Consider the following 18,982-nt stretch of genomic DNA (forward strand, 5'->3'; position numbering starts at 1 on the left):
GAGAAGTGCTTACTTAGTGTGAGATCTTGTGTTTGAAACCATCAATCCACCAAGTGCCAAGACCGGTACCAAGTTCCTATTCTGGGAAGTTAGGAAATCCAAATCAACTTCTTAAAGGTATAAAACCTTCCTATAGAACCTTAGTGACAAAGAAACTCTATATCCAGAGGCAATCTAACATGGGAAGACTCGCACAGGGGCATAATGTAGAGAAAGCTGATCCTCTTACTGTTGAGGGCCCAGGCAGGCACTGACTAATCATAGTTAATCATAGCTAACAAATACACTTGTTCACTGGATGGTTCCATGATCTGAAGTATGGAGCCAGCTACCTATGTGGAATGCCCTTTAAATCACACAACTGAATACTCTATAACCAGAAGCTGGAAATACAAACTACCAAACCAAAACAAGTCTAACTTCTAAAGACATAAAGCAAAAACCTATCTCACCATTGCGCTACACTTTGATTATAATGATATAAAACCATAGCATGATCCAAAAGTCTCCTACAGAGATCAGGACTATTCAACCTTGACCAACTGTGCAAGAATATCATAACCAGCAAATATACCTGCCAGGAGCTCATACGGGGGCCCATGATTCCAAGTAATGGACCTTAAACCCTATTCATATGTAGTGCCTGAAAAGTTTATGCAACAAACATCAGCATCTCTAATGCCTAATAAGGTATCCTGCTAATCAATTGCCTCTTCTCTTACCCAAAATCTGAGGTCTAATAATAGACTCTGATAACAAACACAAATATGACAAAGAATTCATCTTCCTAAAACGGACTGTGTATCTGCCTGTTCCAGGAAATTATTATTTCAAACCACAGATGGAACAGCAAACTATGGACATTGTATTGACATTGTGCACTAACACAAACTAAAAGACTACCATTTTGCAATTATTCCTGCATTGGCTCCCCTAATATTTTCACTGAGAACCCCCCACAGATGCCTGTAATGGCAGGAATGCAGGGAAACAAGTCCATACACATCCATACATATATTATGTGAAGATGTCATTATACAGCAATCACTGCTCTGCTCCACACAGTTGTCCTGTTCTCATTAGTTTAAGTGTTTTGTAGCTCTGAAATCTTCTTTGCTCCGGGTTAAGTTATTCAAGAAGTGACTTTTTAGCACTTCATTAAAATAATACAGCTTGGCCATACATGGCATATACATGACTCGCAAACATACTGACCTTCTCTAACAAAAGATAAATGTGACACGTGAAGGGAAGAAATGGTTTCATCTTTAGTTCAGGTAGATAGGTAAAGGACACACAGTTCCATCATTTTTCAGCAATGCTCAATGCTTTGATGAAGCCTATAAAGGATAAACACATCATACAAGGCTCCAGCACAATATTAAATGTGAAAATACTCAACCATATAATAACTATATCTTGTCTTGCATAGTCACACATGGATGTATTCTAGGCTGGTCAGGCACTGCACTAAATCTTGACATATCTAAATGTACTGGAATAATGTGTTCATACTTGTCATGCTGGTGTCTGAACTGAAGTTAGAGAATCTGTGGCCCCAGGTGATGCATGTAGAATGGGTAGTCCAGCCATATCCATCTTGTGGCTCTTTAAGATGCCTGGTGTACTGGGCACCCCTAATATAATTACTTAAAATGGCTATTTGTTATTGTATAAAGTAAAAAATAATTTCATTTTCTGGCATGAGCCCCTCTTGAGATTCAGGACCTTTAAAAATGCCCACCCTGCCCTACAATGAATCCTGACTGGTACAAAAGACAGTTGGCCACGTGCTTATATCACTTTTAAATGCAAGGTTTGTGTAATATGTGCATTAGAGTGACAGAAGCTGTTACCTACTAGAGAAAACATACAAGCAAAGGCAAAATTAACTTCGGAAAGCTAAAGCAACTTGTCTGTTTTCCCACTGGCGATTTATTTGATCGCCGGTAAGAAAGCATTCATTAGTTGCACGTGCTAGAAGAGATAAATTGCAGGGCGATGACTCTCCTCATGTGTCAGGGCCCTTACTTTTGCAAACATTCTCAACACATTTCTGGTTTGATTTCTTATAATCCTTAAAGGGGAACTCCACACAAACATAACTTTTTGAAAAGTAAATATAATTTCAAGCAACTTTGCAATATATATCAATTAAAAAATATGCAGACTTTTCATCATTTTTAATGGTTTCTGACAGTACCCTAAGCCTAGGCTCCTGCTCTTCTACTGATCTGTCTGACTACTTTGCTGAGCTGGCTGACTACTGTTACTTTGTATCAGCAGCAGGGCCCGGCCCGGCCCTGATCAGCAGTCATCTGTCCTCAGCCTGCATCCTCCAAACCCCACAATTCCCTGCACACATGATTTCAATATGGAACTGAACGTCACAGTGCAATGCATTTTGGGTTATGTAGTTCCTGCATGCTGTCTGTAAGCTGTGGAGTAGTTGTTACAATTTGTAACATCAGTGTTTTAGTCCCTCCTTCCCTGCAAGGATTTTAAATGATGCAGAAATAGAAGAACTGTTAACCAGCTGAATTTCAGTATAGAAAATGGCAATTATTCATACTTTTTGAAGAAACGGGTAACTGTGATGGGTATATTAAGGGTTTCTGTGTTATGTGAGCCTCTTTATCAAATTTGGGTTTGGAAGCCAGAGTTCGCCCTTAATTTAATGTGTACGCCTGCTGTCTCAGTGTGACTGTCATGATTCTCATATAATCAAATAATGGGAAATGGACTGAGCACTGACCAAACTATAGCACAGATGACAACTTAAAAGGTTATACCTTCATTGATATGTACAAAATATTCAGTGTTTGCCATTTGCTATAAAATATTTTTTTAATGAATTGATTATTTTTTCTGTTAATCTATATTACCTGCTAAAAGTCAGTGTGCACTTGAGAATCATCTCTGTGTGCAGCATAACCACTCACAAAAATCATTTAATGTGCTCTGCCCAGGTGAGCTAGGCCTTACTCCCGCGGACAAGCCTCATTATGAATGTGTTTACCATGCGAACGTTGCCAACTTCATTGAATAGCCCAGGTATGTGCAGAGGTTATAATTAAACCAGGTTTAAGGAAAAAACAATAAATGGCTTTTACTGTCGCAGTGCCAGTCTTCAAAGATTAATTTAAAAGCAGCAGGAGGAAATGTGACTTTTACCTGTTGCTTACTCTGCTGCTAACCATTTCGATCCCACAGTTATCAGCGTGTGGTGCCTTCCAAGCTGCTAAAAGTCAATAAAATGGGTTAAGTGGCTTAAGAAAACAAAATTCAGCTTGTGTCTTAGGAAACAATTAATATTTTTTTGGATTGTTATGTTTCAGGAGCAAGTAATAAGCCTGCAACTTGTCACTCGGGTAAAGGCATGAGAAGTTAATGAACCATGATTCATAGGGATTAGTGTTGCTGTCATTATGTCCTCTGCATACAATAGAGAAGGATAACTGACACTTTAAATGTATGAGTGAATCACTGGAGGGGCACACCCACTCTATGGACAAACTTTATGCTCATGCCAGGTGAAAGTGGCACTCCTAAAATAGAGGAATGTCTGGGTGTATCCAAATACAAATCAGTGCCTGTGAACCCCTAATCTGTACAGGCTACAAAATCTGGTAACCAAGACTAACAGGCAGGAACGCTACCCTACATTGGAGCTGCAGGACAACTCTTCCGTTGGGGTGACTGTACTCATTCTTTCAGCGGTGCAACTGGACAGTCTTTACCTGGTGCTGTCGGCAGCTATAAATTTCCTACCATGGTGCGTTATTAGCATGCTAATTCACATGCCGATATCACCTAGAGGGGTTTGGAATTCCAGGTCTCCTCCTGACTTAAGTTCTGCAGGATTGCCTTCCTTACTGCTTGTGTGGAGGTTCAAGTATGACTCCTAGAGGCTCTTAAAAGTGTTTCAACACCTCCCAGTGTCAAGTCAATGCTTGTCCTCAATCCTCATTAGAAGGAGGACTAGGGAGGAGCATTGTTTTGGCAGCAGTCCTTTCAGTACCATTCATTCCTACTGATCAACACCCCGATCAACACCCCAGCAAATAGCGTTTCCACTTTTTATTTTCCCTATTAATAACATTGGCATAAGAATAAAGCTGCCATTTTTAATAGACGTGGGTTTGAAGTCCCTACAAATAGTATTTCTCTTTTTCGCTAGAAACTGGGGGTTACTATTTGAATTCACAAGGAACCTGATTTCTAATTCATAGATACAGTATGCCACTTTTTATACAGCAGAAGTATAGGTATACTCCCTGATACTATAAAGTATATATAGCAGCCAGTTCTGCAGTTAATTGTGTTGTGGCGAGTGTATGCTCTGCAGGGCAGATGGTGGTCTTTTGTACAGGCTTCTGTGTAGTCAGGAGTCATTAACTACCGTTATTCTATTCATAAGTTTTTCCAAGAATGTGTTATAACAGGAATAATGTACATTTGATTGCATGTATAGGAATTCTATAGATGTAAAAGGACTTTTTCAAAAAGAATGCATGAAAGATTAAATAGAATGTGTTCCGATGTGTTCCCTTTACTGAGGGTTTATGAATATACTTTGTGGCACGGCTTAACATAAAAGCAATTTTAGTGGGTAGCAGCTCATTCATGCAACAGATTGTCAGAGAAAAGACAAGTGATTTCTTCAAGAGTTTCTTTTGCTCTGATAAGTCTGTGGGCTGAAGAACATAACCTGTTATAACATTTCACTGTCTGTTATATACCAACCCTGAGAGATTTGAATTTTAGTTTGTTACTCGCACATATAGCAAAGTCTGGAAATGACCATTAAAACAGAGAGATGGAGCTGCTGGCAGTTACGAGAACAACAGATGTTGTGCTGAAGGATATTTCTCCAGGCCTAGAGTTTAAGGACTCTGTATTGCAGTGTATCTGTGGGCAAAATAAAGAAAATAGAGATAAATCTAAATTCACATGGATTTATTGCGGCAACATCATGTAGTACGTTAACTGCTTTATACTCCTGCAGGCAAGTTGCCAGTTTCTACATTTACCAATGGCTTCACAACCAAGTAAAATGTTTAATCAATGTATTTTGGAAAGTTGTTTAAGAATCATATTTTCTTTAATTCTGCCAAAGATCCTTTCTGGTCAGACATTCCCTTTAAAAAACATTATTTTGTGATATTGAGCAAATATTGCCCAGCTTTTGCAGAACTTTATATCCTTGTGCTGTTTAAAATGGAGGAGGGAGAGACATATGTATTTTATAAACATAGAATTATGACGTTCTTCTGAACAGATCCTCAAAAGGAGGACTTTACCTTGCTATTGGTCTCTTCTTAGGCTCATGCCAAATGCAACACCTTCCTCACCTATGTCATTCCTCTGGCAGAGAAACATTTCACCGCCAGGATGTTCTTTACACAGACATGCACATACTGATCAGTTCATTGGCTGGTACCTATTGAATTAGTATCATAAAGGTACTTCAATAGGAGACCTTGGAAATTGCTTAACTGTTTTGAGTAAGTTGAATTTTAATGTATTATGAAATGTGGTTGCAAGCATATACAAAAATATATAACAAAGCTTATAACAAATGATTATGACCACATTCAAACCCTTTACAGTATGCAAGGAGCCCCCTAAACCATCTAGAAAGTTTCAGTTCTGTCAGATATAGCTGGGGCTCCTTCTCCACCAATGGCTGCTTAGATGAAATAAAGTCTTTTGTAATTAACCCTGTGGGACATTTGTCTTGTACAAATAAACTGTTACTCTTTTGGTTCACCATAAGAACCTCCTGGCATTCGTTCTTTTTCCTACTTTGTTGCCTGTGGTAGTTGTAGTTACACTACACCACACCTTTAATCTAGTCACATGTAACTAGGGTTGCCACCTGGCCTGGCTGGTAAAAATTATGGTTGTTCCCAATGTTATTAATAGGGAGAAAAGATAAATATATAGGAAGGCTGGTATTTTTTTTCCAGAAAAGATGGCAACCCTACATGTAACCCATACTCTAAGCACAAGCTGGACATTAACCCCTTTGGTCTGCCTAGCCCAAATTAGCGATACATGTTTTAAGAGATTTCTTGAAAGCAGGAAGGTTGGGAAAAAGTCGGACACACCATGGGACAGAATTCCAGAGGAGGGGTGCAGCCCTTGCAAAGTCTTGAATGCGAGCATGTGAGGAGCTAATGAGAGAAGACTTAACAATTGTATCCACTTGGGGGTGCCTATCATATTGGTAAGGTAAGCGGTAGGTAACCCAAGCAGCAGCAGCTTTAGGGGCAAATTCACTAACCCCGAAAATTCGCCAGCGACGGCTTCACTCACATCGCAACACTTCACCAGGCTTAGAAACGCCAGGACAACGCTAATTCTTTAAATCCGCAGTTGCGTCCAGGGCGCCGAACGCCGGCGGATCGAAGTTGCGCTAGCGTTGGCTAATTTGCATACGGCGGGAAGTTAAAGTTGAATGGACGTATATGTTGCAGCAAATGCATTACACTAAACAAGCCCGGGAAACCTTAATAAAATAAAATAAAGTTGTTATATTGCCCTACATATGTGCCCACTGTATAGTTTATGTGCCATATGTTAGGAAATGTTGGGGGAAAAGTTACGCCTGTGACCGTAGCGCGAAGTAACGAAATGAAGTCGCGATGGCGAATTTTCACTGGCGTAAGTCACTTCGCCCTTTAGTAAATCTGCCCCTTAGTGTCATCTTTGTTTGCTGCTGTTTTAGGGGTATTTGCTAGTAGTCAATATTATTTGCTCTCTGCATGATATTGGTATACAGAATACTTGGTTCTGGCAGCCTGGCAGTATTTAGAGAACAGCCCCAAGCTTTAAAGAGCAAACTCACAAAATTGCAATATACGCACATTCCCTGGCTTCATTCACTGTCAATCTTTTAATTCTTTTAAATTTTAATCTTTTAATTTTCAATTAGACCGGACTGGTTTTCGGCCTGGGGTTAAACACAGGCCGAGAATTAGCCAGTCCACTTACCTACGCTGGCTCCTGTGTCTGCACCAAAAGGCACTGTGCTCATTTCCTGTAGTAATTATACTGGCACGTTTGGGGTTAATTTTCTGTAGTTATTATACTAGCTTGTCTGGGGTATGGTTTGGGTAAAATGGGAAGAGTGGCCTAAAAAATTCTACTGTATAGGGTGGGGATAGTAGGTCATGTTCATGCTGAAAGGGAACTGAAAAATAGTGTGTTGCTTGGTGACCCAGACAGATTACAGACCTGCTACTCCTTTTATTCTCTTTGGCCTTATAGCAGCTGCTTGGTATGCTGTTTCAATAGGCAGTGAGTAGTGGTCTGCAGCAGTAGGAAGGCCTACATCTGTTCCCTTTAATGTGTACTTCCCAATGTGCAAACTACATCAATATAGAAGTTCAAATCATGCTCCAGAAAACTCGAGAATTTTAGAAGTAGATAAAATCCCTGTGTCCTTCATTCACCTTCAGTAAGAGTCTTGTGAAACATGGAAGTATATCTACGTAGTCTGATATAATGTCAGTTATGGCTCATTCTGAATTATTTAGAGCAAAGGAAATTGCCTTTAATCTGTCCCGGTTTTTAATGTTATCAGCAGGACTTGCAGCACCCTCTTTGAGGTAGAATTCCTTGTACAATCACATGGCCTAATCAAGTAATTTGGGCAACATTATTTCTGTGGTCTGTCTCCCACGATAACTGAAACATAACAGAGAGGTTTTTGATTAGCGAGACACTTTAATTGCCTGACAATTCTTTAAGATGTACAAAGAAAACAAGTGAGAAATCATGCTTTGGGTCTCCTCTGACACCCTTCAATAGAGACAAGTCCCCACTGAGAACTTAAGATGTTGTCACAGCGGGGCAATTGTGTTCATCAGCTTCCCAGAATCCATTGAGGTCATCCAGAAATATGCAATGACATTTATATTAAACCACATGACAATTGTGATTTTCCATTTTCTCTCAGCAGAGTGAAAGGAATTGCTGATATTTGTACTCATCATTTGGTTTAATTGCTGCCCAAATCAGCCTACACTGCAAAACTGTTAATTACGGTAAACAACGAGAGAGGGGGTTTTTTTTGTTTATTTTTACTGGTACTTTCCGTTAGTGAGGATTTTATGCTTCAGAGAGATACCTGTGTATTTACCATCTAAGTGAATATAAAAAAACTTTTTCATGGATCCTCCTAAATAGACTGTTTAAAAAACACCAGTCTCAAGAGTAATGCAATGTTTAATGTACAGTACACTTTTGATCACTGAACACTTGAAGGATATTTGTTTCATTCTGTATTTTCTACATGGATCTGTTTGGTGCAAACAATAAAGACATATTTAAAAAACAAAAATAAATAACACCAGCCTGACAGGAGCCTTAAATGGGCAGTCCAGCCTTTAACATGTTAAAGAATGTCTATTTATTGTGATTTGTGATATTTTTTGCTGTTCATTTTATTATTATTATTATTATTATTATTATTATTATTATTATTATTATTATTATATGTCTACAAAGCAGATTATTCACCTGAAGCTTTGGTGGATAGGGGGATAGAGTGTATTGGGGACAATTAGATGTGTTACACCACTGGGACATTACAGATGCCACAATCTACCGATCCAACCAATATCTATGTACCATGTATAACCATCAGCTGGGGACCTGGGGTTCTCCAGATCTTTCCATAATTTGGATCTCCATACTTTAGGTTTACTTAAACAAAAAAAAAGGGTTAATTATATCTTAGTTGGGATCATGAAGAATGTACTGTTTTTATATTATATATATAGGAAAAGGAAATAATTGTAAAAATGTTAATTATTTGAGTAAAATGGACTGTATGGGATACAGTCTTCCTATTATCAGAGCAGGTTTCCAGATCCCTTATTAGATTTCCCATGTCTTTGGTGCAGGTGGCAATTCTAGAACTCATCTTCTAAATTCTAAATTATTGGATCCCTTATCTATTAAAGGGGGAGTTCAACTTTGAGTTAGAGTTAAGTGTAATGTAGAAAGTGATATTCTGAGACAATTTTCAATTGGTTTTCATTTTTTATTATTGTGGTTTTTGGGTTATTAAGCTTTTTATTCAGCAGCGCTCCAGCTTGCATATTCAGCAATCTGGTTTCCAGGGTCCAAATTACCCTAGCAACCATGCATTTATTGGATAAGGGACTGAAATATGAATAGGACAGGCCTGAATAGAAAGATGAGTAATAGAAAGTAACATTAACAATACATCTGTAGCCTTACTGAGCATGTTACTGTTTTTTTAGATGAGGTCAGTAACCCCCCCATTGGAATGCTGGAAAGAGTCAGAAGAAAAAGGCAAATAAATAAAAAAATTATAACAAGTACACAATGAAGACCAATTGAAAAGTTGCTTAGAATTGGCAATCCCACAGGTTTCGGGCTAGCCCACACATCACTAATATGCATTAATCTTGCACTTTTCATTTTAGTAAACCACATTCAGAAGCCGGAGATATATTTCCTTTATATACTGCGCTTCTGTACGTTGAACACTACCACTGTCTGGATTGCTTGCGAACATAGTCTGAAAGGCAGCTAAATAGGGCAAAATTGGATGCAGACAGCCGATGATTCCATTAGAGCAGACCTAATGTTCCTGCTCAAGTCACAAATCTGTAGGGATTTCTATTTGGAAGCAAGAAAATGATTCAGCAATCTTTAGAGCTATTTCCTTACCTGAATAGTGAACCTTCTGCTGTACCTTACATAATATTAATATTGACTTTTTGCATATATATATATATATATATATATATATATATATATATATATATATATATATATATATATATATATATATATATATATATATATATATAACTTGATCCTGGGATCCGCACTCCTAAGGTTATATGTTCATGCAAGTTCCCGGGTGCTGCTCCTGGGAATTTATTCATAGAAACAGATATGGTAGCGCACTCCTGGGATTTCTTTAGTATATTAATTCTTTTATTATTTCATCACGGTACAGAATCAACGTTTCGGCTCACGTCTAAAAACCATAGACTTAGAACATAGAACACAGGTCTTAAAAAGTTCATTCCCTAGAACACTTAACCATAGACGGAGTCCTGGATAATGTAGAAAGTGTCAAGTAGTCTATCCCTGTTGGCTCTTTCAGTGGAACATTCCTGTAACCCTTACATTACCTTGGAATTGCCACCACCCTTGACGTGGTAGTAATTGCAGGGTTCCCACAGATACTGTAGGCTGTAACAATAGCACTAAGAGACTTGTGTCGAGAGAATTACACATTAATGTTGGTCATTGGTGCGCATTAAGTGACACTGTCCCCACTCTGAAAATGCTAGTAGTAACTTCCAAATGCTTTGCAGCAAAAGCAGGTGGCACGTCGAAAATAAGGGGGCAACTCAGTGTATAGCCGAAATGAATCAGGCCCAATGTTTCTAAAACTTAATTAAAAAAGAGGCCAGAATACTCAGCACCTGCACTACATACATTTGTAACTATTTAAGATAAGCAAAGATACAATTGTAACTATTTAGGATAAGCAGGTTTCTTGGGAGAACTGAGACTCACAGCATAAAGGGCAATTTCACCTTCATTGGCAAAACTGTAATAACACATAAAACATGACCCTAAAACCCCCAGAAATGTGTTCAAACTTTCCATAACCTGCCAAATTTTATAAAATGAACATGGTGCGGGTGATGCCAAAAATGGGCACTGTCAAAAAAAAACTTTGCTGTGCTACGTGCACCAGAACGTTTTGTTCCTCTTTCGAATTCCTTGCTGAATTAGAATACTGAGCTATTCCGTAGCACTAACACATTGCCTTTAAAAATTTAGAAGCACTTCCATAGTCTTCCTCTGCAGCAACAAACCCTTGACCTGTGCACTTGCTCCCTATCCCTTTTTGCTTCTGTCTGTCTTCTCTTACTAATAGATTGTAACCACTTTAGGGCATGGGCCTCATCCCAACTGTGTATTGAAACATTTAGCCCTTAAGTATTTATTTTTATTGTCTAAGTTATAATAATGATACTCCTGTTTGTGTCTATGCCTTGTAAAGCACTGTGTACATTTGTGGTGCTATATAAATACATACATATTAGGGATGCACCGAATCCAGGATTCGGTTCGGGATTCGGCCAAATCCTTCTGCCCGGCCGAACCGAATCCGAATCCTAATTTGCATATGTAAATTATGGATGGGGAGGGAAATCACGTGACTTTTAGTCACAAAACTAGGAAGTGAAAAAATATTCCCCTTCCCACCCCTATTTGCATATGCAAATTAGGCTACGGATTTGGTTCAGTATTCGGTCGAATCTTTCACGAAGGTTTCAGGGGTTCGGCCAAATCCAAAATAGTGGATTCGGTGCATCCCTAATACATATACATCTTTAAGACTGGTTATATGTCTCCTTTTTTTGCTTTTGCTTTTTTGTTTGTTTGGAATGCTTTTTTAAAATTGCATCCAGAGCTATATTTAGTGTGTGGTTAAAGATTTTATATCAGCTCAATAAGAAAAATTCTTTATTGCAACAGGAAAATTCACCGTGAGGACTGAGCTGCCAGGAAACAAACACGGCAGTGATTTAATTTGCTCCCTTGTTTGTCGTAAGGTTCAGTAGCCGGCATAAAGCAAATCTAGGATTGGCCATAGACAAAAATCTATCCAATGTTAATTAAGGTTTATAAAGGCCGGTGATTGATCGAGGATGATGTCTGTATAAAGTACAAATATGTTGCAGAATAAACATTTTACACAAAATAAATCCCATGACAAATATACAAGTTGAAATTATACAGGTCCAGCATCAGAGCTTAGTATTTCTTTCCTTTTTAGTGTTGCTCAGAGGTTCATGGCTTCCATAACTAATGTGCCCAGAAATGTCTGCCCATTTTTTCCATGTCTGTCCAGTTTTCCTGAATAATGTAAATGTTTCTTTATTTCTCTGTCGGATTATCAGCAACCTTTGCTCTAACTGCAGGAGGGTGCATCTGTACCCCTCGACTGTTCCAGTAAAGTCTTGTTATTTTATACAAGTTAAAGGAGAATGAAACCCTGTAAAGAGAAAAGCCACCAGCCGTTACCTTCCACATTTTTTAAAGTAACTATGCGGAGAGGAAGCAGGGCCAGTGGATGGGGGCTTTTCTCTTTAAGGGGGTTTTTCTCCTTTAAATATTTAGATTTGCTGCCCTTTGCCATCTTGTCTGCACATACAGTATAGTGAGGGTCAGACTGGATCATAAAAGGACATAAAAGGTATAATATATACAGAACAACTTAATCTTATTCATAAATAAACTGTTCCAGGGCTAGTAACCTACAGCAGCCAATTACCAGTTATCTACAGTATGATGAAAATAAATGTCTGATATCTGTGGATTACAAGACCCGGAGGAGACTCAGCACTTGCAATTACATTCCCTACACACTTCATAGCTTTACCTGACAGTAAACAAGGAATATTATTTGTCAATATAAATGTCAAAATAGCAACAATACACCTAAAGGGTACAGTTTTGACTGTCTTCTTATGAGGCCTCTTCTTCAAACTGAGCTCAAAGTGGGCAATTTGATTTTATTCAATTGGCCACAAGAAATAGTTGCCTGTTATGCAATAGAAGAGATACTGCAGGTAAATCATTTACTAAACTTTAAATTCTGACAACTGCTCAAAAATAGGCTAAGTCTCTGTACTGTTCAGCTTATTACATGTAGTGGGATGATTATTTTTTACACATGTAAGCAATTTGTTATCCCGAAAGCTCCAAATTATCGGAAGGCCATTACTTAGACTCCATTTTAATCAAATAATTACAATTTTTAAAAATAGTTTCCTTTTTCTCTGTAATAATAAAACAATTCCTTTTGCTGGAGCCAAACTAAGATATAATTACGGTAATCCTTATTGAGGCAGAACAATCTTATTGGGTTAATGTTTAAATAATTTTTTAGTAGACGGAGATCCTAGGTCCCAAACATTCTGGAACAGGTCCCATGAGGTACATCATTTCTAGGGCCAGATTATATTAAAACTATGATGTCATACAATGAAGTCTGTAAAACCCTTGAGTAGATTGGGGACCAAATCTGCCCTGCGGCCTCCAGTTAGATACTTTGGTTGTTAATTATGTTCCTGGATGTTTTAAATGGTAGGAATAAAACTTAATTTAGAATCCCCCAGTTTCCTCAGTCCAATTAGAAACACCATAGGGTATAAAGAAATGCTATCATCTTCATATACTTTTTTATTGTCATTATATTAGATGTTTTTATTGAGGAAGTTGTGCCAGAAGATATTATCCTCCTGTCCAATCAAGAAAGCGGTTCACAGATCAACAATAAACTTGATAGATGCTTCCTATAGATAGCACGGAGAGTTTTGCAGAAGCTAAAGGCAGGCAGTTGGCAAAGGGATTATTATTATTTCTACTGCCCCACTGTTCTGCTGAGATCAAGATACCGTTTCATTATTGCAGAATCAAGAGATAAATTACTGTGATGAAATCCTTTTCTCTAAAGATGGAGGGATGGCTATAAATTTCTTGGGCAATTCTAGAAGGGACAACATAGATGTACTTATTATGAGTAAAACAGTTGGTGGGCAAATATTTTTTCTATTAAAAAATAAGTATTCACGGTTGACAGTATGGTTTATTGCTTTAAAATTCTTTGAAGCTGTATGCGTGCATGCATCAGATAAAATGGAAAATTAATATGGGGATTTCTGTTTGTTTCGACAAATGCTGATTATTGAAAACATTATATACCCAGGCAGATAATATTGGTTTCACTGATCTGCCCAATTCTAAACAGAGCCAAACAGCCTAATTATGCCTAAAATCTGCTTGGAATCATGCAAACTCCATTAGACCTGTTGGGATCAGAGCTGCAGCTCCAAATTCAGCCCCTTTAGATCTGGGGCCAGAAAAGGGGGCATGGGACTGGACCAAGCAGATGTATGCCTAAACAGTCAACTGAGTATTGTAAATTCTGCACATATATTTTATCAGATCACTGCATTTTAAAGGTGTGTTTGGAATAATTCCATTTCGTTAGGCATCTTAAAAAGTGACAGCCTACTGCTACCATCACACAGTTTTCTGAGCTACGTTTTATCTGAATCGCTGGATCTGATATACTGTTTTCTTCATACCAAGGAAATGTTTGACATAAGATGCGGTGTTCTGGAACAATGATTTATATGACTGGTAAATACTATGTAAATTTATATTAGAAATATGAAATATTTTGCAGTGCAACTGGAGATGTATAACAAGCTTATTCTCCAACTTCTGGCCAATACATTCACAGTATTTTTTTACTCACAATATTTTTCCAGATCATTGCATTTGTAGCACTGCCACTAGGGGGTAGCCATGAGCTAATGTAGTGCAAAATCTCGAGTTCGTTTGTAGATGTGTTACGCCTTGTATCTGCAGATTATGGGTGTCACATGGGTGTAACCTAGGCCTTCTACCCACTGCTCTTACGCTGGGTTCAAAGTCAGATCTTGCTTGAAGTTCTTTTGTGCTATGGAACTCTCCTACTCAGGCAGTAACGTTAGAAGGATCTAATATAAGAACATATAATCTGTTTTAAGAAGCTTTATCTCATAGTCCTCAACTACAGAGGTTTAAAAGGTTAACCTTAAAAGATTAATCATCCCATTTATGTTTTGTCATGTTTAGATTCCAGTGTAGATCAGGATAAAGGAATCTGCCAGCAGAAATCCAATGCCACAACAAATACCTGCTACTAAACAGGTTCCAAGATAATGGCAGGTGGTGCCAACACACAGCTGCTTGTGCCAGTTGTAGAAAAGGCCGTTGTGCTCTTAATTACACAAACGGGCAGTATATTTACCAGTCACACCTATTTTATACAAGTTTTGTGGTCAGTTTTACAAACTGGTTAAACAGCTTCCATTCACTTTAATTAACAAATAGAAAAAAAACATCTTGTATAGAAAGTACAATCGTCTGGGTCTTGCCATAAATTGTTTGCATCCCACAATTATGTTTAAGGTTACGGCTGGCCCATTAAATGGAATTATACACCACGGTTGGAAGTAGGGGTTGTCATTTATCTACCTTGGAGTTACAGTAAAGTTACAGGATTGTGTGCCCAAAATATGTTTGCTAATTTATATGGAAGTAGGAGCTGCCAAATAACTTTACGAGCAGTAGCAGAGTTACAGTAAGCTTGAAAATGTCCTGCAGGCAACAATATCGACAGTGAGCATACAATTGAAAGTTTGTTGTGAATGTTAACGAGATATTCTTTGAGCAATAAATCATAGCCTCTCTCATAAAGTCCATTTTAAGCAAATGATTCTGATTTTTTTTAAATGATTTCCTTTTTTTTTCTGTAACTGAGCCGCATAAATCCCCATTGGTAGCAAACCAATTCTATCGGGTTTATTTTATGTTGAAGTGATTTTTTTTTTGCAGACTTATAGTATGGGGATCCAAATTACAGAAAGATTCTGTATCTGAAAAACCACAGGTCCCGAACATTCTGAATAATAGTTCCTATATTATATTTGCAGATCTTCTACAGTGCAGAGAACAGCAATGCTCTCATTATTTTGAAATGAAAAAATCACTGATGTGCTTACTTTTTTTTACAATCCATTATATTTATACCTATTTATTCCTCTTTGAATGGGAGCAGGAAACCACCTACTTTTGCTCCTGAAAGGTCACTTGGTGCGAACGCCTATCCCTTTGGTATTTGACCTGTTTTTGCAGATCTCATAATATACTTTGCACGTACACACCCAGCCAGCCTTTCTTTTTATCCTTTTCTTTTTAACATTGTTTTTTTTTCAAATGAACATGTTATTGGCAAGCCTTTAAAACATTCTCTTCTCTAAATAAAAGTTATTTAAAGCGTACATATATCTAACACTGTATTTAAATACGGTACCTGTACATACATATGTGGTTTTACCATCTGGTGAATTGTGATGAACTATATTTGCATATGTTGATGAAAATGCCCAATAGGGTGGCTGGATGTATTTCTCATGGGTTCTCCGAACAAACAATGATAAACAATTTCTCTGTAAATAAATGTGCAGGTGTTATATATATATAAATGATAATTCATAAATAAAACACTCCGGCAGTTTGGATTACACATAATATATATAAATATAATATATATATATATATATAGCAATATACACTCATGTAGTCAGAGTTCAGACCACAGCCTGAAATGATCCCTGAACAACAATGGTATCTTATATCTGGCTTGGCCAATATCTGTCTACTCTAAGCCAAGATTATACATTGATTAGGAAGAGCATCTGGTAGTTTCACCGCTGTTAAAAAGGTGAACTCCACCCAAAATTTTTGCATAATGAAAGAAAGTGAAATTCTAATGCTTCCCATTCAGTGAAGGCAGGAGATATCAAGTAACTCGTGGTAGTCATAATGCCATGTGCGGAATTGTTTTCTTTTACATTTGTGTTTGTGTGCTGGGGATAGAAATTTTTAAGGGGAGCAAAAATGAATTGTTAAAAATGTTTTGAAAAATAAAAAAATGAATTGTTAAAAATGTTTTGCAAAATTAAAAAAATGAATTGTTAAAAATGTTTTGCAAAATAAAAAAATGAATTGTTAAAAATGTTTTGCAAAATTAAAAAAATGAATTGTTAAAAATGTTTTGCAAAATAAAAACATGTTATTTTCTGAAATCAACTTCTGTTACAGTGGAAATCATGTGCAAAGCCAAATCTGTGTTATATAATGTTAAGTATACAGGTACCGGACCTGATATGCAGAATGCTCAGGCCTGAGGTTTTCCAGATAATGGATCTTTCTGTAATTTGGATTTTCATACTTTAGGTCTACTAGATAATCATTTAAACATTAAATAAATCCAATAGACTGCTTTTGTCTCCAATAAGAATTAATTATATCTGAGTTTGGATAAAATACAATCTACTGTTTTATTATTACAGAGAAATAGTTTTTAAATAATTTGGACTATTTGGATAAAATGGAGTCTATGGGAGATGGTCTTCTCATAATTCGGAGCCTTCTGGATAACGGCTTTCTGTATAATGGATCCCATTTATTATAGTTTGTCTGACTGGCCAATTCTCAGAAAATACAGGTGAAAGAAATTCTAACGTATTTTACACACAAGCAGTGATATTTTCTTTATATGTTCTGTATGCCTGACGTATGTACCATGCACAAGAATTCCTGGCCAGAACAACAACGTTACTTTGCAATACCGATGTCATGTCTGATTCCCGCAGACGCTGCTTGGAATGTGCTAATGCTCCATTAACACATAACAATTGACTTAGACTTAAAGCCAAATCCATGTGGGCTTTTTTAACTTTTTTATTATTGAGTTAAAAATCTACTTCCTGCACAACCTGTTTCTTGTGATTAGACTTGGCAGTCGACCCACCCTTTTAACTTGTTTAATGTCAGTCCTGCTGCAGTTGCATGGGAAAGGTAGCAAGGTAGTGTGCTCAGACGTATGCTTGGTGTATCTGTACTCACTCTTCCGGCCCTCTAGGCACCATTCCTTGTCTTTTCAAATCATTTGCTGTAGGAAATAGTCTGGGAAGATGATGGATTTCTTAAGGAGCTTGTTGGTAAGTTTTTTGGGTTTTATTTCTAAAAGGAAAAGTTTTCGGCGTATGCAAAATAGCGATCAGTAAGATATCTGCAAAACTTTTTTTTTTAAGTGGAGCACATGTTTGCCTTTCATTAAGCTGTGCAAACACATCACTCTTTCAGCTAAGCAGCCAATCTACTTTGCAAGAGTCATGTTGCACCACAGGCTGGAAGTAAAGTCCATTTGTACTTGGGCATTCACTAATATTCTCTTATGATCAAGATTATTCCCACCCCCCCAGAGAAACCAGGTAACAATAAAATCAAAGTTTAAATTAGAGCCACTGTACCTTCATAAACAGTGCTTTTGTAGAAAGGAAATTCTTTTTTTTTTATAATATATGAATTAAATTATTAATCAAATTTTGGTTATTAATTATCAAATTATTTGTAAAAGCAGTTGTTTTTGAAAGCTTTATCTGACTGGTTGTTTGTATTCTCTGTACTACTGGCTCCTGAAACAATATAGCAGAAGCTTTGCATTAACACTGAACATTAACAACTACTATTATTATTATTATTATTATTAATAATAATAAGATTGACAGACCTGAAAGAGAACTGACATTGTTTCAAGTGACAGAACCAGAGAACAGAAACATATAACATTTATTAAAATAAACTTTAAAGCCAAAATGTATAGAAAAGTTGCTTAGAATTTCCTTTTATTATGTAAAAACGGTGTCTGGATATAAGTATGTGTGGGCGTCCCAATGTTCTTGCATTAGAGTATCAAAATGTAATGCAACTGCACTCAAATTCATTGTCTGAAATTAAAAATTGGTTCTACATGCCCCCATCAGTGTTTGTATGTGTTCATTGGCTGACCTGGGGCCATCACTTCTATAGTCATTCATTTTTTTCTACCACCCACAAACAGTATGTGGTCATATTGTCCCACAAACTGTCCTCCATGGCTTTGCTTAAAGGGAAAATTCAACTTTAAATGCACCTCTGCAATTGGTCTTGGCTGTTTATTTGTTTTGTTTATTTGAAATACTTTGTTTTATTTTCTACCACTAATCTTAAATGTTTTCTGCATGAATTAGTGACCAGTTAAAGGATTGTGATATCATTTTTATAGATTGTCTTTGTGTTCAGACCTATAGTTCCTTCTTTATTCTGACATGCAAACAAATGCATTGTTGCTACGACCATTTAGCCTAACAATTACTTGTTAGTAATTAATGCAAAATGGGTGAGTCAAAGAATGATTAATATAATATATATATTACATATGATATCAAACGTATCTTTTGAAAATCCTAGAAATGAAACATGTTGATTAGGAACTGTGATGCTCCTCAGTTGTGTGGCTCAGTTGTGG

The 18,982-nt window shown here is 37.1% G+C and overlaps 1 protein-coding gene across 5 annotated transcripts in view; it reads left to right on the plus strand.

Moving 5' to 3' along the window:
• Positions 1–18,982, plus strand: part of rap1gap2.L (RAP1 GTPase activating protein 2 L homeolog) — a 443,489-nt gene that overhangs the window by 326,133 nt on the left and 98,374 nt on the right. The window contains exon 1 of one of the 5 annotated variants that reach the window (XM_018246322.2): positions 17,483–17,633. The exons of the other annotated variants lie outside the window; for them this stretch is intronic. Coding sequence (XP_018101811.1) covers positions 17,607–17,633 — 27 coding nt within the window. The 5' untranslated portion in view covers positions 17,483–17,606. Of the gene's footprint in view, positions 1–17,482; positions 17,634–18,982 lie in introns of those variants that run through there. 5 annotated transcript variants of the gene reach the window in all.

Source organism: Xenopus laevis, chromosome 2L, assembly GCF_017654675.1.
Source record: "Xenopus laevis strain J_2021 chromosome 2L, Xenopus_laevis_v10.1, whole genome shotgun sequence".
Classification (NCBI taxonomy): Eukaryota; Metazoa; Chordata; class Amphibia; order Anura; family Pipidae; genus Xenopus; species Xenopus laevis.